This window comes from Sturnus vulgaris, chromosome 3 (genome assembly GCF_052056855.1).
Source record: "Sturnus vulgaris isolate bStuVul1 chromosome 3, bStuVul1.hap1, whole genome shotgun sequence".
Lineage (NCBI taxonomy): Eukaryota > Metazoa > Chordata > Aves > Passeriformes > Sturnidae > Sturnus > Sturnus vulgaris.
In genome coordinates, this window is record NC_142245.1 from 67,004,162 (window position 1) to 67,027,087 (window position 22,926).

At 38.9% G+C, this 22,926-nt stretch overlaps 1 protein-coding gene across 1 annotated transcript in view; it reads left to right on the forward strand.

The window, feature by feature from the left end:
* The window catches only part of ROS1 (ROS proto-oncogene 1, receptor tyrosine kinase), a 73,728-nt gene that overhangs the window by 37,142 nt on the left and 13,660 nt on the right, over positions 1–22,926 (forward strand). The window contains exons 30-43 of the mRNA XM_088162838.1: positions 2,515–2,747; positions 3,568–3,744; positions 4,756–4,930; positions 5,403–5,520; positions 7,533–7,720; positions 8,388–8,477; positions 9,155–9,290; positions 9,709–9,871; positions 10,136–10,200; positions 12,874–13,003; positions 13,893–13,990; positions 14,607–14,810; positions 15,930–16,064; positions 21,107–21,270. Of these exons, the coding sequence (XP_088018964.1) occupies positions 2,515–2,747; positions 3,568–3,744; positions 4,756–4,930; positions 5,403–5,520; positions 7,533–7,720; positions 8,388–8,477; positions 9,155–9,290; positions 9,709–9,871; positions 10,136–10,200; positions 12,874–13,003; positions 13,893–13,990; positions 14,607–14,810; positions 15,930–16,064; positions 21,107–21,270 (2,076 nt within the window). The remainder of the gene's footprint in view (positions 1–2,514; positions 2,748–3,567; positions 3,745–4,755; positions 4,931–5,402; positions 5,521–7,532; positions 7,721–8,387; positions 8,478–9,154; positions 9,291–9,708; positions 9,872–10,135; positions 10,201–12,873; positions 13,004–13,892; positions 13,991–14,606; positions 14,811–15,929; positions 16,065–21,106; positions 21,271–22,926) is intronic.

The window sequence follows — 22,926 nt, forward strand, 5'->3', positions numbered from 1 at the left end:
TTGGATTTTGGCTGCTTCAGAAGTTGATGGGATAACTGGAATTGAAGTATGGAGAGCCACCACTGTGTTTTTCTTACTTTCCTCAATGTCTCTTTCCCCTAGTGATCAACTGTGCCCAAGAAAATATTTTATGCAGAATACCTGGCAACAAGTACACACCAGGAGTCCTATTTTCATTTTTTCTTTCCTTACGGAGGCACTCTGTGGTTTCTTTAAAGGCTCATTCATAGAATAATCTGCTTCTCTTTTTGCCACCATTGCCCAGAGCAGAGCACACCTGAAGCCAGTGGCTTGTCTTATGCACAGATCATTCCCTGTTTTTTGTCCTGGGAGCAGTCACATCTTTCCCCTTAAAAACTCTATGTTTAAGGTGAACTTCTTTTCAGCTTTCAAATGAAAGTGAAACAAGTGCAGGCATATTGCCACCCTTCTCATGGAATCCAGACATGCTATACTTCGAAAGTTCTCTGGTTCAGCTGTGCTGGTTTTTTTTCTCTTAACAGATCCTTTGACATCTGCACCATCAAACAAATAGCCTTCCATCCTATGTGGATCTCTGAATATTGTGACTTGGTCTCTTCTACCATGCCTGCAGTGAGAGGACTGGAGGCAATGGCCTTTATCTGAGATGGGAGATTCAGATTAGATATCAGAAAAAATGTTTACACTGTTTGAGTGGTCAGGCACTGGAATAGGTCTCCCAGGGCAGTGGTGGAGTCACCACCCCTAGAGGTGTTTAAGAGGCACCTGGTGTTGGATGATGTGGTTTAGGGGTTACAGTGGTAGTGCTGGGTGACAATTGGACTTAATTGTCTGAAAAGTCTCTTGCAACCTTGATGATTCTACCTTCCTGTGGAATCTAAGGAGAAAAACAAACAAACAAACAAAACTCTCCAAAACACCCAATAATTTTAGCCTTCTATCAATAGATCTCAATTCTTTGCATGAGATTCTACATCTGTAATATAAAATTTGTGTGACACATTGATTGAATAACATTAAATACTATTGGGATGTGACAAGAATTGGCACAATTACTTTTTTGTGTGGTAAATTGTGCCATCTTGCAGCAATGTACACCCTTTCAGTGATGAAACATAAAGGCAGAATATGAAATGGGAGACTGGATTGTTCTATTCAAACAGAATTTTTTAGTCTCATGTTAAAATGAAACACGAAACTCAAAACAGGCTTCTCTACTTGGGACAAAATGAAAAATCTGGATGAAAATCAAATCTTAGACAAAAAGCAAAGCAAACCAACAAAAACCCTCGCCCCACCCCAGCCTACAAATCCTGAGCATTTTGAATAGGTATTTGTATCCGCATTCAGAGCTTTACACAATTTGTTGAAAAACTTCCAGCCAGCTGGAAATAGAAGGTATATGTGTCCTGATACTTATGCTCTCAATTTCATGAATGTAACTGCCAGTTTAAATTGTAATCAGATGCTGCTAGAGCCTCTTGAAGTGTGTACACTATTTAACACCTCTGAAGCTGTGTGAATTCCCTCTGCCTTTTTCTCAATTCTCTAATGAAGTGAAAGAAGCTTGGAATAATTCGTGCTTTCCATCAAATAGCAAGCTAGAGGGAATGAAAAAAAGAGGACGATAATTAATGTATTGCTCTTGCCACAGAGTGTCACTCTTACTCCACATATGTTTTAGCTGGACAAATGAGAAATTTGTCTTCTTTCCTAGTCTAGTTTCTGTAGAATCTATAGTCTTGCAACTAGGAATGAATTAAAACATATGGACTCATCATTTTGATATGTTGGGAACATAAATTATGTGATAAGTGATAAGTAATGACTTGTTAACTTTTTACCTATGTGGACAGCTCAATAGGAAATAAAGAATTTTTTTATGCAGAGTAGGGACATGCCATATACCATTACAAAGTCTATGATCTTAAAGCTTCAAAGGAAGGGTTTATTTTTCCAGAACAATTAGTAAGTAACCATCTGGTATGGACATCTGACCAGCAACCTAGTTTCTTCCTTACACAGCTCAGCCAGACTCTCTATTTCTGAGAAAAATTGTAAATTATGGGAAATAATGCTTAGTTTTAGATTTTCTTCCCTCACAAATTTCTGTTCAAGAAAAGACTTTCCAATATGAATAGTGCACAAGTTGGTTTTTTTGGTGTGCATATTCAAATAAGCACCATATTAAACTCACATCTGACATCTTGATTAGGAAACTAAGAGGGAGCAGGAATTCTGTGATATAGCTATAAATGTAGAGGTATAGGACAGCAGATGTTTTCCTGTTGTTCAGTTTTGGGGTTTTTTTGTCTGCTTGCAAATTACGTTTGGCAAGAAGATACTAAAAGTCTCTCAAAATACTTTGAACTCGTCTGCAGCTGACTGGCTATACCAGGACATGAGTTTTACATGAGTACAGTTTAAGTCCCGTGAATGAATCATATTAGTACATTTATATCCTTCTTTTCTTACCTTGGTGACATTTCTTGACTCCTCTAAAAGGGAGATTAATTTTTCTTTCTGTTTCAGTACCAGAGGCAGTTGACACTATTAAAACATTAGTTTTGTCTGACACCACCATCAACATATCTTGGAGTGAACCTCTGAAGCCAAATGGGCCCCTTGAATCCATCCGCTATCAAATCTCTGTCAATTTATTGCCTCCTGTCCCAGCGACGCCTTTGCAAAAAAGTGAATTTTCAAATGGGATGCTCGCCTGGTCTGTCAGCGGGCTCCAGCCTGGAACAAATAACTCATTCAAGGTATAATTGCAAGTAGTTTTACCGGTTTGTTCAACCTGCAAATCTTTAGACTGCTCTCCTGTAAAGTGGACAAACAAAAGTGTGCAACATGGATTCATAAGAACAAAATGTACTGCCTCTCCCTTTACACATGGAGGCTTAAAAAAAAATAGTAAATTATGTATATGGACAGCAGGTTTATGATCAGAGCGACATTTTCAAAAGTAACCAAGTAAACATGTTGTCTGCAGAATGTGCACTGGATATCACAAATAGAGTGATTTAAAGAGTTGGGAGAACATTCAGATGATGGCAGGAGGTAATCTCTAGATCCTAATTTAATTTTGGGTTTTTGTTAAATATTTGGATGATATAATGGGAAATATATATACACACACATACCTAACTACCTGTATGTGTGTATGCAAGTATGCATACCTAACATAAGTCATGTTTGCCTGTGGCTTAGGGAAAAGCAATGTGCTAAGGCACTTCTTGACTTTGTGTTTCTGTGGTTCTAAAACACTGCCTAATATGTGATGTGACATCTGCATGTCAGTATGTGTGGCATTTAAGAAAGATCTAGAAAGAGATGGTTCTCATTCTGAGAAGAGATGAGAAACGAAGAGTCTCTGGGGAAAGGTACTCCCAGACAAGAACTTTCAACCTGAAGGTATATAACCTAGCAGCTGTGAGGTGCAAAACCTTTCTACACCTTTATCTCTATTGCCTGAATACTATCTTGTTTGAAACGTTAGTCTTCCAAACACTTGGTGTTGCTATAGCAAAGCTGCCTTTCCAACTGCTCTGCTATTGTACAGTTCATCCATTGCCTTACTAGGTTCTTGCTTTTCATCCTGATGAGAGCTGGTTTTCTGAAAGTGTCCCTGTCATTGCAAAAACTTTTGAGACTCCAGCTGCACCTATCAACATAGTCCCCAGAAATACAAGTTTCCAGCTAGAATGGAGAGCTCCCCTGCACATCAATGAAAACAGCTTCTGGTTTGAGCTGCGAAAGGTAAAAATACCTCTAAGTTTTGGGGTGGGTTTTTCAGATCAGAGAAACTTTAACCTATCCTGTCCTCCTAAGCAGGACAGGGTGGGTGGCAGGATGTGCATGAAGAGTCTCAGTGGATAATTTGGGCATGGTGATGTCAGTCTTAGCTGCTCAGCAGGGGCAGGATGGAGTCAGCATTTGCCAGGAACAAGGAGGAGTGCAGCTGTAGCATTTAGTACTCCATAGTGCCAAAGGACATCCTGGATGACCTCACCAGAATTCCTTCTGAGTCTCCTGTTTCAGCAGTCCTATCCCTGTTTCCTCACTGCCCTGCCCCAACTGGGTTTGCAGTTGCAAATTCTATGTCTGCCCTGCACAAGAAAAAGAAGAAAAGGGTTTTCAGCAATAAATATTACCTACCACCTACTATCTGGATTTTATTTTCCTGTGATAGAGGTTAGGAGAAAATGATGGAGAGAAGACTAGATCCAAGGAGTTAGAAGTAAGCACTGCAGTGAGAGCAGCATGCATGGAAACTTGAGACTTCCAACACCTGAACCACTGGACACAGAAAAAGCCATGTCTAAACTGGGTCACACAGATTCTTTACTATAGAGAATCAGATTTGATAGACCTACACCAAACATTTCCCTGCCCTAAAAAAAATGTCACATCACAATTCCATTAACCCACCTCCTTTCAATTGCATCATGGCAAGCTGAACTCATAGGCACGTCACGATGATCCAGAAATATAAGGGGAAGGCTCCTTTTGGCTGTGTAAAGCAGGCACTTAATCTGTTGTTCTTTGTTACTGCCAAGACTTGTAGGTCTCCTGAAAACAAAGAAGAAAATTAGGGTTTGTGTCCTTGGTCTCTGAGAGGACAAAGTCCCAGGGTCGAAAGAGCACCTGCGTCAGATTTCCACTACGATATTAAGAGGTGGCAAAGTAGTTAATCTACCCAGGAATAGAACTATGACACACTTGCAGCAGAGCAAGAAAGTTGACCATAATGATATTTTATTTCTCTAGTTGCCAACAAAAAGTGACTGGTTTTCTCCTGCGAACACTACATGCACAGGAAATCTTGTTTACGTGTGCAACCTCACAGGAACTCTTCCTTGGACCAACTACTTTGTAAGAGTAACAGCAGTTTATGTTACAGGAGTGAAAAGCACTTCCCCTTCAACAAGCTTTAAAACTACAGGTAAGCACTTAATGCAGGATAACAAGATTTTAAGACTCTTTGCAGGATGTGAATATTAAATGCAATATTTTCAAAAATTTAGCAGGCAATTTTCTTATACTAAGACCCAACAGTTCTGTGTGTTTGAAGAATGAATGACATAATTCCATACCTTCAGAAGTAATAGGGGGAAAGGAATGAGGTTCATTTCCAAGTGGAGCAGAGGAAAGAGTGAAGGGAACTGAAATGAAATGCCTATAATGCAAGGGAACTCATTACTGGTGAAAGGCTGCAAGCAAAAATTTTGGAATTTATCCATCACAAAGAGAAGGCCAAGGATTCGTTCTCTATGAGGATTATTAATATAGATCCTCCTTCCTTTTGTATGTTTAAACACCTATGTGCACATGAAATCTTTCTCTGTGCCTGTTGGCCTTTTGTCATGCTACAAACACATTTTAAGGGTTCTGTTTCTTCCCCTGTTTGGCTTAAGCTGGTGTTCCTGGTAAGCCAGGAGTTCCTAAAAGAGCAGAAGACTCCAAAAACTCTCTACAGTGGGAAAAGGCTGATGATAATGGAAGCAAACTGACCTACTACATCTTAGAAAGCAGGTAAGCAATGCATGAGGCACTCTTCCCATAGGCAGCAGCCCAGAACAAATCTGGGTGTGCAGGGCTTTTCAGGTGGGCTCCAGTGGGGAAAATGAAATATATATGATGAAAAAGGCCCTTCCCATTGGGATCTCTCTCTTATATAAACCAAGTACCCAAAATTACCAGAAATTCTGGAAAACACAGAAGGAAAATAAACACTAACAACATTTTCAGAGCAATCTTGAAATACAATTATATATTTGGATCTATGTCAGTGAATTGAAGATTTAGAGATAATTTCAAATCACAAATCTCAACTTACATGTAGTATGTATTTTTGGCTAAAATATATGTAAAAATATATTACTGTTCAGAGGGCTCAAGGAAGGTGTTATAATATTGCCAGAAATAAAGTATTCCCACCCACGTGGGATGACTGTATAATTTTTAAAGTGCTCTGTCATCAAATACCGATTGCCTGGGATATTGATGTCACACTAGAGTGCCAGCTCACTCTTATTTCTGCACTGGCATTGGAAGGGCTGATTGGGCAGGTTAGATTATATTGCTGTGGGCAATGACTTTGAACTTCTAATTTTTTGACCATGACTCTGGAGAGATTTCTTTAAAGCAGTCAGTGCAATGTTTAATTGATGCATTATTTTAAAATTAGGGAAGTCCATCTTCTGAAATATTCCAGTGATTGTTTGAAGTCATTACTGATGGAGGGAAACAGTTTTCTAAACTCAGCCGTTATTTCTTCCTCCGTGCTTATGAAAGCTAAGGATTGACAGCACTCTGGAGCTGGAAATGCTTTACCTATATAAGTTTTCACCCAGACATATTTTCCTGGTGCTGTAAGCTTCTTACAGTTCTGTGAGCATGCAGGAGCACAGGCCTGCATGCTCTGAGAAAGCAGTAATTTTTATATGCCAGGAGACAATCTCTACCTTATTTACAGCAGATAGGTAAGGGAAGGTCAGTCCCTTGGTCTGGGCCAGGGCTGTGCATTAGCTGCTCTCTTCTCCAGACTCCAGCTTCTTATTCAACTCTGGAATTGTAATGCATCACTGAGATGGTCTTTTAATGAAATAAGCTTTTCTCTTGCAGTTTGAATGTGCACATGCTGATATTTTTGACTGAATTTCATATCAGATAGAAAAATGTTAGGTCAGTTGCATTCTAGATTCTAACGTTCTAGAAAATGTTTGCCTAGCCCTTTTAAGCAAACATTTTTCATGCAGCTCTAGTGGCAACATGTACACACCAAGGGCATAAATATATAGTTTTCCCATGTCTTTCTGGTTTAGAAGCGTTTGGCCTTTTTTCTTCATTAAACTGTGTTGGGAGAATGAGTGACTTGCTCATGAAGGTCATTTCACATGATGTATTATGGTGTTGTGTGACATGAAGTGATATTTCAGATATGGCCTTTCAAGTTTAAGTACATGGTCTTCTTTTGGTTGGTGAATAATCAGCTCTGAATTTATTGTGAGCAATCAATCTCAGTCCAATGGGGAAGGGAAGAAATACACTCAGCAGTCAGCAGATACTATGGGAAAGTGGCTAGCTAAAGAATGGTATCTTCACTGCCAATGACTCGTTTCCTATTTAGCTTGTGAAACCTGATGCACAAGACACACTGAATTACTCTGGGTCTGGAAGAGCAAAAATCTCTAGCACAGTAGAATTTTTTTTTTCCCCAGAAAGCTAAATAAGAACATTTTGAAATCTTGGCTGTGAGGCATACACTGAAACAGGTGAATCAGACATATACTGAACAGTTTTTTGTGTCTAAAGTGTTCTAATATTTCATTTCCAATGCCAAGATAAAGATGTTTGATTCCTAGCACTGCTGAAATGGCTTGGCACAATTTTCTTCTCTGTAGCCATGACCAGATTGAACTTTTATGCAGGCAGAGAAATGCTGTGAAAACCATGAAAATGAAGCAAATAACGGGGTGGGGTGAAGCAGTAAACTGCCCTGGTGGCATTAATGACATTCCTGTGTTGTGCTGTGCATGTTGCAGAAAACAGTCTGGCAACAGCAGTGATGTGAAGTCCACGTGGAAGGTGGTTTACAATGGGTCCTGTGGCAGTATTTGCACGTGGAAAGCCAAGAACTTAGAAGGAACTTTCCAGTTCAGAGCAGCAGCTGCAAATGTGCTGGGACTTGGTGAATTTAGTGACATTAGCATGGATATAATTTTGAGTGAAGGTATGTCTTGTACTTCTGTATTCTGTTAATCTTTTTTTTTTTTTCTTATTCTAAATAGTCATTTAGAATAGTAATTTAGTCAATTTAGGAAGACAGACTGGCTACTTTAATAACAATATTCCTGCAAATGTAAAGTAATGTCTCTAATACGTAATAAGTGGTGATGTTTATATAGTGTCCCCTGCTGCTAGTGCTCATCCAGGCTCTTTTGCTCAGAACACTGGACCTGAAAAGGGCTTCTGCTCATTTATATTACTTTGTCTCTGTGGCTCTGCCACTCTGCTTTATGGTGTGATTCTTGAAAAAAAGCAAGCTCACACACTGGGTAAAGATATCAGAATTACTTCTTGCCTTCAGCCAGAATGTTAGACTTGCACTTTGTGGGTGCTTTTGGAAATCCCACCTTGAGTAATCAAACAGTCCAGCATTTTCTTTTTCTGCATATACATTAGGTCACAGGAATGACCCAAGTTCTTCCCCAAACCTGGGGGAGAAGGATTAGTCTGACCAAATGCACACCCACATACAGCCTACAAGAGAGCTTTGTGCAGTGGGAGACTTTTGCATCGCAGGCAGCTAGAGGGTTCTCTCAGGTGTGCTCTGCTCTGTGGGATTGACCGTGCTTGCATACACAGTAATTAAGCAAATTTCCCTTTCTCTTTAATAGATAATATGATCTCCACAGGCACCATCATTGCCATTGCTTCTGTGATTGGAATTGTGCTGTGTTTGACTGTGGTCATGCTGTTGGGTTTTGGTATGTGATTGAGTTTTTTGTTTACCCTTGGTTTGCCAGGCCTCGCTGAAAGGCAGTTCAGATGGTGGGAAATGATTGGCCTCCAGATTTAGGAAATTGCTCCCTCCCTAGGTTGGGAGCTGCCAGGAATTTGTATATTCTCATTTTTTGAGGCCCTAGAGATGGCGAATTATATTTTTGGTGTTAAGGACAGGATGGAAATCACTCAATTCTCAGGCATTTCTTGCTGTTGATTACTGGCAGGGAGAGCACAGGAGTGCTTAAGGAACTGTAATGTTTGTGTGTGTCCTTCTGAAAACTTGCACCTTACAATTCTCAAGTTTATTCTCCAAAGGGTCCCATTTTCTTTCTCTTAAGCTTTGTCCCTGAAGAAAGGATGTAATGATTACCCTGAGATGCAAATGACAGGACATGTGATGGTCCTGTCCTCTCAATCCTCATTCTTTCCATGGAGTTTTGTCACACACAGAAGTGGATACCTGACTGAGTTGTCAGCTCAATGAGCAGTTGCCTGTGTTTTATGGGAAAAAAATGGCCAGGTGGAAATGACTTGCTAACATGAGCAGTTGGGGGGTTGATGTTAAACAAAGTAACATAAAACCTGTAGCATTTCAGTGTGCTCACACACTGGGATGCTCTCAGAGTGAAACACCTAATGGTCTCCTTTTCTATTCCAGTATGGAAGCAAAGATTGAAATCCAGAAAACCGGCCTTACCTGGACAGATAGTGTTTATCAAGGAAGATAAAGAACTAGCTCAACTCAGGGGGATGGCTGAGACAGTGGGACTAGCCAATGCCTGTTATGCTGTACGGTATGTCCTCAGAGCAAATGTGTTTTCAGGACAGCAACATCTAAGAGGTCTTCCCTGGACCAATTTTCATCAGGGCACTCATCCCTGAAACCTCAAGGTAGAGTTAAGAGCTGCATCTGCATGTTTGCTGCAGTGCAGATCTGCTCCAAATGATGCCCTGCCATGATTCCCCTCTGGGAATCTCAGCCCAGCCTGGATTGCCCCCAGCCCATTGTTCATGTCACTTTGGCAAGAAAAACAAGTTCACAGGGAAGGAAGAAGACCTGGTGTTTTCCAGTAACTTCCAAATCATCCAGGCCTCCCCTGAGCTCTCCTTAAATGTGCCTGATGAGACAAATAGTACCAGCTTCATTTGAATTTTGATAGAATTTCAGACATCCTTAGGTATGAACACATGACTATTATTGCTGTTTTGTAGCACTCTTCCTTCTCAAGCAGAGATTGAATCCCTGCCAGCTTTCCCTCGGGACAAACTCAACTTATGCAGATTGTTAGGAAGTGGAGCATTTGGAGAGGTATATGAAGGGACTGCAATAGATATCCTGGCAGATGGAAATGGAGAATCCAAAGTAGCAGTCAAGGTAATCACAGCTGTGTATTTCTCTGGCAACAGAATGAGATGGGCAGAGAGATCTGTCTCAGAGGTTTTACCTGAGAAATGGGTGTTGGGCTGATCTGGGTATTTCCTTGCAGTGTTTTTTGCAGATCTCTTAAAGCTCAGCCTTGTAATGATTTCTGGAAAATAATGTGTATTTAAGGCCACATCTGTGTCTGATTGTTTTACATAAGCGCCATGTGATAAGGGTGATGATGACCAAATGTCACTTCTGCTTTCTGTTGAGTAGACTTTGAAGAAGGGTGCGACAGACCAGGAGAAGAACGAATTCTTGAAGGAGGCACACTTAATGAGGTAGGGGCAGCTTTGTCCCTGGGCACTCTTCAAAGCTGGTGTCATCTGAGGGTGGTGTCTTCCCAGAGGAATGAAAGCAGCACTTTCCTCTAAATAGATTACTCTGGCATTTTTGGGGTTTTCTCGTGTTTCTGCCAAACAAATAAATCACTACTGATTAATATAATGGAACTAAAACTATAAATTTGATAAGCAAAATTTAAGGTATAGACTGCAAGTTCAATATACTCATATCATGGATTTATTTGAGATTGTAGTGGTGTATTTCAGTAGCTTTGCTCCCCTAAACCAAGTTAGTTGCTAAAGGCAAATGATCAAAATTCAGCTAATCCCATTTTACTGAAAGAAACAAATTAGAACAAACTGATGCCTAAAGTTGTAATTTACAGTGGAAAATATTTTTTAAAAATGTGCCACTAGGGGCTGCCACATACCCCTTCTATTGAGGTAGTGTTAAATTATGCATCTGTCACCCCTGCAAGAATTTCTCATAATAAGGTTTGTGTTTCAGCTAGAAATCATGTTTTCTAGAGTGTCTCCAGAAACAAGAAGTTCAACTGAAGGTTTCAACTGGTAGTATAAGAATGAGAGTGTAGTTTAGATTTCAGATGCACTTTTCCACTTCTTTGACTTTTATTTCATGCATGCAGAAGTAGAAGCAATTTTTTAAAAATGAAGGATTTATTTCTGCACAGAAAATGTGGTATTATTAAACTGGAAATTGATTTTCACAACATTCAAATTTTTTTTACGGTTACACACTTAAAAGATATATCTTGCATTTTCTACCTTTTATGACACACTGTAACTGAATGAGGTAAAAGGCTTGTTAAAACCAAAATTCAACCACGCCATTAAAGTGCAAATAATTAATAAAGAGTAAGAGTGTAAACTCCTTATAATCCATCTTTAATCTACCTAGCAGTCATAAACACAGTTTTTTTCTGTGTAGTACATAAATGATAAACCCATAGTTATATGAACCCATAGTTAAAGTTTCTGAAGCTCTCCCAATTCTTGTTGCAGATAATAATCCAAACCCAGAAATCCTGGAAGAGTATACAATTGAAAATTTTTTTGCATTTAAATGTAAACATTGACATGGCCCCAAGTGTGCACCAATGCAATGAATCAGAAATTAAGAGAATAGAAAAGTTTAAGTATTAGATAAACCCCATAGTCATTAAAAACACCACCAGCAGCAGCAACAATGACAACAACAACAATAATAATAATAATAATGATATATATTTTATATTATATAAATATTTCATTTTTTATATAAAAATAATTATTTAATTCCATCATGGAGGGTTTAATGATTTTACTTGACATTCATCTGTAAGGTCTCATAAATTAAACCAAGGGTAGAAAGGAGAAATAAGTGCACCTGAGTGCTTATAAACAGGTAAGGTGTATAAGATGCAAGTTGTAAGATATGTAAGTGCAACTTTTATTTTGCTTGCTTTTTTGGATGTTCATTAAAATTTGGCTTGTAATGTTATGCATGCTGGCTCAGTTAAGCCGGAACTATTTGTTCCTTTTTATTGCTATGCAGCAAAGGGAAAATTGAGTTGCCTCTATTTCAAAATGTTGGTTATTGGTGAGTCATTTGTGTGCAAATATAGGTAGGAAATTCTTGTGTCTGTCCCATCCCTCGGGAAGTAAGGAATGACAGTTCAGTGGAGAAAGGTCTGCATTGGGTGCAAAGGAAAGTGCCAGGTGTTCCTTCCCCTCTTTTTGTTCCTGAAAGTGCCAAAGTTTGTCTGATTGAGAGGTATGTGCTAGGGGCCGGGGGGAACTGTCAAATTCTAAATTGCACTTTTTGCAAGAGTCTTTGCCCACACCTGAGATTAGGTGAATTGAAAGAGATTAGAAGGAAAATGTCCCTCTCTTGTTTGTTTACACTGCAGCTTTGACAGCATTTTGGACACCATCAATTCTCCCAATAGAGTCAAGTTTCTCTGACCGCTTGTGCAAGTGCTCTCACGCAGCATGAGAGGGGAAAACCATTTTCTAACACAAGTGATTGAAAAAACACAGGCACTGAGAGAGGCAATAAATATTCCTCATTCTTTGAAGAATACCTGCAGTACTGAGAGTACTGATTGCTCTGTGGTAATCCCTGTCTTAGACACACACACAAACACTTGCTAGTATACTTAGAAGTATTCCTCATATGTATTTTGTTCCCCTTGCAAATGTACTGTATATAACTGTCCCTATCTGAACTGTGAAAATAATATATTGCACCTCGTGCTTTTGCTTTTGTGTATTTCTCTGGATCAGTTCTACTGTGAATATAGCAGTAAAAATACTCTATTAAAATAATGTAGATACCTTTAATATACAGGTGATGACTCATTCCTAGAAGAAATTGCCATTTGGCTACTTTCTTCCTGGAAATATGATGAAGTGTTCTTTTTAATATGTGTGCATGCCTTAGAGTGCCTGTCAAAGACAGTGTAAGCCTGTGTTTTGGAAGGATGTCCCTGAACTCTCCCCATGACTGAACAAATCCAGGCACTGAGAGCTACTGAATCATGTTGTTCATAGAAGCAGGATTGTAAAGGCCAAACTGCTCATTCATTGTTTGCAACTATAAACACTCTGTTAGCTATCAACCAGCTGGATTTCTCATATGTAATCTTACAGTTGTTTCCTTCTGTTTAGCAAATTTGATCATCCCCACATTCTGAAGTTACTTGGTGTGTGTCTATTAAATGAACCTCAGTATCTTATACTGGAGCTGATGGAGGGAGGGGATCTACTGAGCTATTTACGAGGAGCCAGAAAGAAAAAGGTAAAGCCCATGAGAGTCATATTTTTAACCTGTAACTGCCCACAGTTTCTCAGTTTTTCCCTTTCTAAAAATTCATGCTGATGTTCAGCTGTTTCTGTACTTGCAAGGTCTGACCTAGCTTTTCCTTAGCACCCTGGGACTTCAGTGTTCAGTGCTGACCTTGCAATCAGTGATGCTGATCAAGAAGATTGAATGTCATTAGATCACTGACCAAAACTGTAGTTTCAGTCATGAGATTTCAATCTGCTGGATTTCTCACTGTGAAAATAATAAACTATCCTTTTGAAAGTGGTAATAAATAATGGTGGTCATGTATGTGGTCTATTAGGAATCACAGAGGGGTATTTTTTCTTTGAATAATTTGTCTCCAGTTAGTGTGCAGATTAGGAATATGGATAGTATGACTGGAGGTCAAAATGAAATTTTATACCACTATAGCAGTTGTATATTTAATTTACATAGTCAGATCAAATCCAGAGTCAGTGTTGAATTCTACTGAAGTGCATATACACGTGTTTTACTAGAAAAATATATTACACTGATTAATACAGCAACAAACAAATCTGATCTGATAGTGGGAGGAAATTTCTAGGGTCCTGTTTCTTCCACAGCTCTGAAAGTCCTAGGGTGTTCTGAGCTGCAAATCAAACAGGATGTGTTCACCTTCCTCACAGTGCAGTGATTTGGTAATTTACCCTCCTTCAAATTAGCATTCACTTGACTGACATACTGAGATTTTGCACCTGTGCTTTAACTCTTTTGGAAAAATCCTATACATTTCAAATGGGGAAATACATTTCAATGAGGAAATCTTGTTGGGGGAGTTTGTCATTCTGAGTTGGTAAAGTTGGAAGAAAGAGCTAAGTTCTTCTGTCTTTGTTTCTTGTAGCTCCAGAGCCCTTTACTGAGAGTCACGGACCTCTTGGATATATGTTTGGATGTTTGCAAAGGTTGTGTCTATTTAGAGAAAATGCATTTTATACACAGGTACAGAACTTAATTCCTTAATCTTCCCAGGGTTACCTACAGTATTGGCACTCATTATCTTACCCAGGAAAAAATGCCTAGAAGGATGTCACAATGTAACATGACAGGAGAGAGCACTGGAGTAAAATCTAACTCTGTGCTTTTCTGCTAGATATCACTCACAGTTCTCTCCCAAAATGGTGGGCTCCTCTAAGATCTGAACCAAGGACTTAGTGCACCCTAGGCATGAATCATATCCTGTGCAACAGAGAGAAGGACACATGGAAGATCCATGTACTGTCTTTGTCTGCCTAATGGGTAGCTTTAGAGGACACAGAGCCAAATTTTCTCAGAGAGGTACAGGGAAAAGATGAGAAGCAACAGGCACAACTTACAACAAAGGAAATTAGATAATACTGTTCACAACATCCCAGATCAATCACTGAAACAGGTTGTCCAGAAAGGCTGTCATCTCCAGTCTTGAAGATATGCCAGACTTAACTGGGTGAGGCCCTAAATCACTTGATCCAACCTTGGGGTTGAAGAGATCTGAAGAGAATGTTGAGCTAGATGACTTACAGACCTGAATTTTTCTGCAATGCTAACTCCATCCTCTTTTCTCTGCCTTACAAATCAGGGACTTGGCTGCTCGCAACTGCCTTGTGTCTGAGAAGGAATATGGGCATCCATCCCGGATAGTAAAGATCGGTGATTTTGGACTTGCCAGAGATGTCTATAAAAATGATTACTACAGAAAAAGAGGAGAAGGTCTACTCCCTGTCAGATGGATGGCCCCTGAAAGCCTTATTGATGGTGTCTTTACAAGTCGCTCTGATGTCTGGTGAGTTATAGCAGCCACACAGCTGTGGGGATAATCACACTAAATTCTGCAGCAAGAAAATACTGGTTTAGAGGAGGAATTACAGGGTTGTATATTGTCATCTCTAATAATTTTTAGGCTAGGGCAGATTTCCTCCTCAGTGAAATTTTAATGATCTAATGAAATAGTTGACACCACAACAGTATATTTCATGGATTTATTTCTTTATGCTTTGAGCTCTTTGGATTTTGGCTCGAAAGAAATAGTGTCACTCAAACAATTTTACAGTTGTACCAGGCCCACAATGTGGTTTTTGCTTGATTGGGCAGTGAATTGACTGCCTGCACACTGTTCTATTTTGTTTTCCATTAGGTTTATTGACATTTTCTTCCCACAGCCAAATACTTTGCCCTTTCAGTTTCACCCTCATTTAGTGACTTCTTTATTTTGAAGACTAGACTTTGCAGCATCGTCAGGGGAAGGTCACAGTACTTTTTTTTGGTGAAAGTTTGCTAAAAGTGTGTATTTGAGTCGCTTTGAGTTTATTGTGAAGAAGCAGAGACCCACTGTCAGGAGACATGGAAAAAAGAAACCCAGATTAAACCAGATCCATGAAACCTGATATTCACACAAGTTTAGATTTCAGTGGCCACACATATTCAGCCCACGGGCCTTGTCCAAGTCCCCGTGCCTGCACCCATCTATTTGACTGCTACTCTTGCACTTATCTAAGAAAGTAATTAAGTATTCTGTGCCAAACCAAATGAGGTGCTGATTGGTCCACAAGTGGTGCTTAGAAGAACTTGTCTTTCTCCATTTTAAACCACACCTCTAGAGATTTCAAAACACTTGTTTATATGAGGACATGTTCAACCTGAGTGTTGCCTGGGAAGATGTGGGCACTCAGTGTCTTCTGAGATGCATCTCAGTGCTCATTTCTACACATTTATTTTAGCTGGCTTAGATATTAGCTGGCTTAAATATTTCAGAGGCTGGCTTAGGGACAAAATCAAATTAAGTCTTCTTACTCCTAACTTTTCTGAGTCTTATTCTTCAATTAGACACAATCTGACAGTTAAAAGGAGACACATGATGACTATGGTTATTAATTTTTCTCTTTTTTTCCATGGTGTTTCCCAGGGCTTTTGGAGTACTAGTGTGGGAAACATTGACTTTGGGTCAACAGCCATATCCAGGTTTCTCCAACACAGAAGTTTTACACCATGTGCGATCAGGAGGAAGGCTGGAATCTCCAAACAATTGTCCTGATGACTTGTAAGTTAATTTTGTTTAATTGTTGTTGATAATATTTATAAAAAACAAGAGGCTTTGGTCATAAGTTGGTCATAATTTTGAAGGTTAGTCTTGCCTGTGAGGAGCCCAACATCCTCCACTTTTGTTTCCAATAAAACTGGCCAACCTAGTACTAATTCATCCAGTAGTCCAGCCTGTGAGTAAGAATTTAAGGCATGGATCTGGTAGTACTGTGAGAACAAGCTGAGAGTATCTGAAGGTATTGGTTAGAAGTTAAGATGGCTCTGAGAAAGATTTTATCTGTCTCTCTACATCATGTGTCTGTGACTGTGGATAAAACTCTTTCTTAATGGTAGGTGGAGGAATAGACTAATATTGGAACATATGTGAAAAATAAACTCTGCTCTTTGTAGAGAGAACTCAAAAAAAGCCAAGAAGAAAAGCTGAAGCAGTATAGGAAAAGGAAAGTCTGCACTTCTGGTTAGTCTTTCGCTGGACTGGATAAGCAAAGCCTTCAATTTCTGTTGTGTCTTGAGCACAAAACTCGTGTTCAATTGCAAAATTCTTGCAATTAACTGAATAAAATAAATACATCAAGCAGATCAAGCCCATTCTTACCAGAGGTGTATAAAGGAGGAAGAAGAACATGAGCTTAACAATCACTCAGTATAGTCTAATTTCATGTCTCAATTTCTTTATCACCTACTCAACATAAGCAGTCACAGCAATGCACATGACAGCTGGTCCTACAAATAGGAGAGGCCACTGAAAGTGAAAAATTCTTACTCCCAGGGCTGAGGAAAAGACTTGAGAATAATTCTGTGATTGACGAGCCACGATCTCCATGATAGTTCTTACACCAATTACCACGTTCTGAGTTGAAGAGAAAGTGATTATTTATCATTACGTAGATATAGCTGAAATATCATGTTAGCAAAAAAAACCCCAAACCAAGCTTTAGCACTTGGAGTAATTGAAGAACTGAAAAGATTAGAACTTTATTTTAATAACAGAGGGAGAACTGGAAGTCACAGAACAAATGAAAACCTAAAGGAATTTTAATTGCAATATTTTCTGCTGAGAAAGGTATCCTCAAAAAATTCCTGGCAGCTGTCCTGTGAATAAAAAAGCACAGGAGGCAGCTATATCCATGTACTAGTCTGACATTCAAACTTAAGCAAAGGCTCATAAATTGCCTTAAAACGAGTGACCAGATCTTCAGAAAAATTAAGAAAACTTTGGTTGAAATAATTTTTAAGGTCCCAGATCTTGAATTTAGCATAGTAGATAAGTCTTAAATACTGGTCTGCCTGTTGTAACATGTAGGATCAGTGCCTAATAGTAGTTTTTGAAAGCCAAAGAGCTCTTTGACTTAGAGTTTAGACTCTTGTACCATCTTTTATCTCAATTGGTGAACACTCAGCACCTGCATGCAGCTTCTGTCAGCAGAGTAAACAGCTTTTTGCTGCTTTGCTAGGTCATTAATGGCATGCCGAGATTCTTGACATTCCTGCTTCCCTCCTCGTGGTTTTGAACCTGTATCAGGACATCAGCAGTCAGTAATTGTCTCCTCGGCACTTTGGCTTGCTCATTGTCATTTGACTAAACAAGCCATCACTGATAGGAAGAGAGTTCAAAGGCCAAAGTACTTCAGCTGAAAAGTGTTTAGGAATCTGTGATAGGCCTATGCTGCAAGTGCAAGTAGGGCTGGCACAGAAACCTTAGGCTGTAAAAGCATGAAGGAAGTCGATTGTTTGTTTGGTTTTTATTTGGAAGGGGGAAAAAACCTTCCCCTTGCCTCCACAAGTTGTTACTCCAGGAACAAATCACCTGCTTTTCCCCAGAGAACTGTGGCTGGGTAAAGCTTGGTAAAGAATTGAAAACGTGGCTTGGGATGAATGAATGAGACACAGATATATTGAAACATGAATTGATCTATGAATGTAACTACATTTGCATTCAGAGATTCACATATGGCACAGCCACCTGGGTATGAGGCTTGCATGCAAGAGAATGCAAGGTTTGGACTGAACTGAGCTAATTCAACATAGACCCTGAAAGCCCATGGATTACAGTCCAGAGATTTTGTACAAGAACCAGGACATTTGCTGACTTGAAGCTGCAGTTTCACTGAATGCTCGGTCCTGTACAAACTTACTCATCTGACTTTGATAAGAAATTTTAGTTTGGTAACTAAAAGTTTTTTGCTATTTGTTTCTGGGAATGATTCCCTGGAGGAACTAAAGAGAGTGAGAGAGAAGAAGGCCTTGCACAGAATGCATCAGATTAAATCACGGGCCTTTTATCATGACAAATTTTCTTATTTTCTAAGGAAATCACACATCAATCTTATTTCCCATTTCATGTGAGAAAAGAATTGGTAATGCCTGTAGCTTCTGTGCATTTCAGGAATGTTCACATTCTGCCTCCAATATCAGATACTGAATATTAGTTTTTTGATTTTCCAGGCTCTTGAATTCTAGCTAGCCCCACATAAGCAGCTCTGTTGGGCATTTGGTTGTTGCCCCCAGATAAAACACAGGTGCCAAGCGTAGGGGTGTAGATACATCTAGTGTAAAGGTTGGTTCTTAAACCTTACATAAAGTTTTAGCTAATGCTATTTTTGGAACTTTCATTTTTTCCTGACTGGCTTTCCCCATGAAATAGAGGAATCCTCTGGGTCTCTTTCTCATGCTGAAGTGATGCACTATTTGCTAGCCTTTGTTTGGCTCCCCAGAAAATATAGGAATGTGTTCAATCTTTTACTTACATGTATCTTGGCATGTTAAGCTGTCTTTCACCCTCTTGGCTGGTCTCATTCATTTCTGAGCTAATGAAAATTTGTGCCATATAACTTAAAACTTTGGATGTCACACCATGCCTCAAAAGCTAAATGTCATGTCACCAGTTGCTGTACATGTAAAATCTGCAGATATATTCTGAGAGAGCATGAACGTTTTTGTCATTAGAACCCTAAAGCCTATCTGAATTAAACACTTAGTGAAAAATACCAGTACTGATATTTTAAGCCAATCACCAAGTAATTTGATTTAGGAAATAAAAATATGGAATATAATTAAAATGAGAAAATTACAGTACTGAATTACAGTTTTGGCAGAAGTTAATGTCCTTACTCCATAGCAAAACTGGATGACTCTATAAAGCAAAAATAATTATTTAGAAAGACAGAGATTGGTCATAGGAAACAAAACAAAAATATTCAGAATCCACACTCACAATGTTCTTGTTTCATAAATTAAAAGAGGGTAAATTTAGATTGTATATAAGAAAGAATTATTTTACAATAAGGATGGTGAAACATTGAAAAAGATTGCCTAGAGAACTTGTGGATACTTCATCCCTGGAAGTGTTCAAGGCAAGGTTGGCTGGGGCTTTGAGTAACCTGATGTAGTGGAAGATATCCCTGCACATGGCTGGCAGGTCAGACTAGATGATCCTTGAAGGTCCCTTCCAGCCCAAAAAACATTCTGTGAGTCTATTATTTATGTAGCATTTCCTGTTTCTTTCTTGGTCTGTGACTGGCTGTTTCTTCCACAAGGCTCTGCTCATGAGAGCCCAATTGCAAACCTGATGAAGCAAAGCACCTGATCTCATGGTTTTTGCCTGGATATCCTACCAACAAGCATGACCAGAAAGAAGACAGTTTGGCTTCCAGTATCCAAGGCTGGAATTCAACATGAGAGACACTTTGCTGGCAGGAGAAGGAAAAACATTTATTTAACCTTATTTTGAGTTCTATTCAGTCCTTTTCCTTCTATATTTCCAGTGTCATCAATAACCAGTACACCTGAAAGTAAGCAGATGAAGTAATTCAGAGTATTAGGAAGCCACTACCACTTTTTAGATTCTTAAAATGGATCCTTTTGAAAAAACAGAATTACTCTGTTCAACTTGAAAACCACAAGTATACAGGTTGATGAAAAGTGGTTTTGAAACAATTTTTCTACTCACATTCTCACTTGACACTAACATTTTAATGAAAAATATAATTGAAAAATCAGAAGTCAGGGGATTCCTCCCAGCTGTCACTAAGGGCTTTTTAAGATGCTCAGTTGTGGTGAAGGACAGCAGTCATGTTTTTAAGATGGATAAGCGAGGATCTGAGCAAGCCAATTCATTTCACATAACAGATTAACGCCTGGTATCACATAGCAGCAGGTCTGGGTAGATGTTTGTCAGGGGAGGGTTTGAATTTAAGGCTTAGAGGTAAATGCTCCACATTCCAGATACAGCTTCCTGAACCAGCCTTTCACTGCCTGCTCTCTGGTTTTGAGACTCTTAAGTCCTCTTTCCACTCCCAACACTTACCATGTCCAGGTGTTGGCTGTGTTTTGGTTTTCAGCCTGTCTCTCCCTGGCTTTTGTAGGATTTGGTTTTATGAAGCATAACCTTGAGCAAGGAATAAAAACCAACCCTATCATTTAGACAAACAGGAGGTAAATTTTCTGCTAAATGGTAGTGATAGTGTTGGACAATGTGGGCTAGAATCCCTGCACCCAGAGGAAATTCATGCCACTTGTGCCTTTGGAAAACTTATTCCTATTTGTTTTGGTCTGGAGGTAGAAGTCAAAACTAACTCTCCCTGTGCTGGAGGGTTTGCCTTGAACTTCTCCTGAATGTGAGGTAGCCTGAGTTGAAGGAGGATTAAATAAATTGAAAATTTCAGGTTAATTTCTGATTTTGCACTTCCTTTTTTTTTTAATTTTTTTTCTGTGAGAGAATTTCCTCCTCATCCGCTTTCTTAAAAAGCATTCTTGACTTCTTCAGTGAGAGTAGATGTTCATGGCAAATGTGTATTTTTTTTTTTAATACCTGCTTCCAATCTCAAAAATATCCCTCTCTGAAGAATTAAAATGTTCATAGTAATTATTCTTGACTTTGATTTGATCTTTAATTTATTTTTCATTGCCTCAGCAGCTGATGATAATCTTTGTACCACACAGAAAGTTTTCAGGCCAAACTTGCTTCTCAGATATTTCATGGTAAGTGTTGAGATGAATGATTATATTATCATTTTTGTTTGCATTTAAATTTTTTTCCAGATATGATTTAATGAGAAGATGCTGGTCCCAAGAGCCTTACAACAGACCTACTTTCTCTAACATTCATGACAAACTACAAGAGATAAGACACTCTCCACTGTCCTTCACCCAATGCCTTGAAGACAAAGAGGCATCAACTGGAGTCATCAATGAAGCTTTTGAAGGTGAGTCTGGGCCGGCACCCGCTATTCTTGTGGCCCCTGCTCTGTATGCAAAGTGCTTTTCATTGCATTTGTCACTCCTCAAGTTCTCTGGCTGTTAAATGGAAACAGCAAAGATTTACCTCTATCATACTGAACTTGTGTGATTCATTATGTGCCTGAGAGGTGCAAGGAATTAGATAAAGGATGTGTAAGATTACCAAGCAGAAACGCCCAAATGAGGTTGTAATTAAGCTTGACTCACAGAGACATCCAATTTGCATCTAAATTCTTGGTAGTTCACAGCCCTATTCCGCTAAAATAGATGCCTAAGTTCCTTGCAGAGCCAGGAGAACCTTAGAAGACTTCAGTGTGGAAATCTGTCCCAATTTCAAAGACATCTCCACCCTCTCCATGGGCTAAACGTGGCTATTAGGAACTTCCTCTGGGAGTACTGACTCAGCAGACACCTGAAAGTGAAGCATAATTTAGGCACTCCAGTAAGGTGGCCTTTATCCAAGCCCAAATTCCGATCGATTCAGGTCCTGCCCATGCTCTGCACACTGTGAATGAATAAACTAAGTGATGTTAGGGAAGACATGCTTAAGATAGGGACACAACAAAGCTCAAAAATATAAGAACGTTATTAAGGTTGTGACAACAGGAATTAAGAAAAAAGATAATGCTAAATTTGAATTGTCTATGCCACTGGGATGTAAATCATCTAAATGTGGAAATGAACATCCTGGCTGGGCCAGAACAGCAATCTATTCACATCCTGCAGTAATTCCTGACTAAATAAATATTGAGAAAAAGTGAACAATATTAGTAAACAATGTAATCTGAATTCGAAAAAAAAAAAAAGTTTTTATCAGCTGAAATATTTCACTTTTGTTTCACAGATTAATTTTTTCATTTAATGTGTTTGCCTGCTATGGTTTTACAATGAAAAATATTGAATAGTAAAAGAACTACTTTCCGTTCTAGAAAAACCAAACCTGACTGTTTCTAAAATATCTAAAGGCTTAGTTTTGGTGGCAATTTTTGGTAGTTTTTTTGAGGGTTTTTTTGTTGGTTTTTTTTTGTTTGTTTTGTTTTTTGGAGGGTTTTTTTTCTTTGTTTTTTTTCCCAATCACAAATTGTTACTGAGCTAGGAACTCACCCTGATTCACAGTTTTGATACTTCAGTACTTTGTGTTTTCCTAAAAATTTCCTGATCAATCCCACGAATGACACAGTACTCAATTACACAACTACATAGACATTTTTCTTCAGGATACTACCTATATTCCATTTACTGGCATTGTCCAATTGTCATTTAATTTGAAAATTTGCTAATCTTTATAATTTGATGAAGCTTTATAAATGCCAGTTTATTTCTATTGTGGTTTATCTTTATGTCAAATCCAATCTGTTCATGGCATGTTTACATTATAAGACTAAAAACTTTATAAAGATGTGAAGGGACCAGCTCAGATAATCTATCATTTCATGCTTTTTTAACAGCTGATTTTGCACCTCTATGTTATAATGAAAAACAATTTACATGTAGTGTAGTTATTTAGTTTCTTTAAGGGTATCTTAGCTCTCAATAATGACATTCAGGAAAGAGATACTTAGTCTGGCACAAATGTACACCTGGCATTAGCTCAGGAAAGGACCAGAGCCAATTAATTAGGC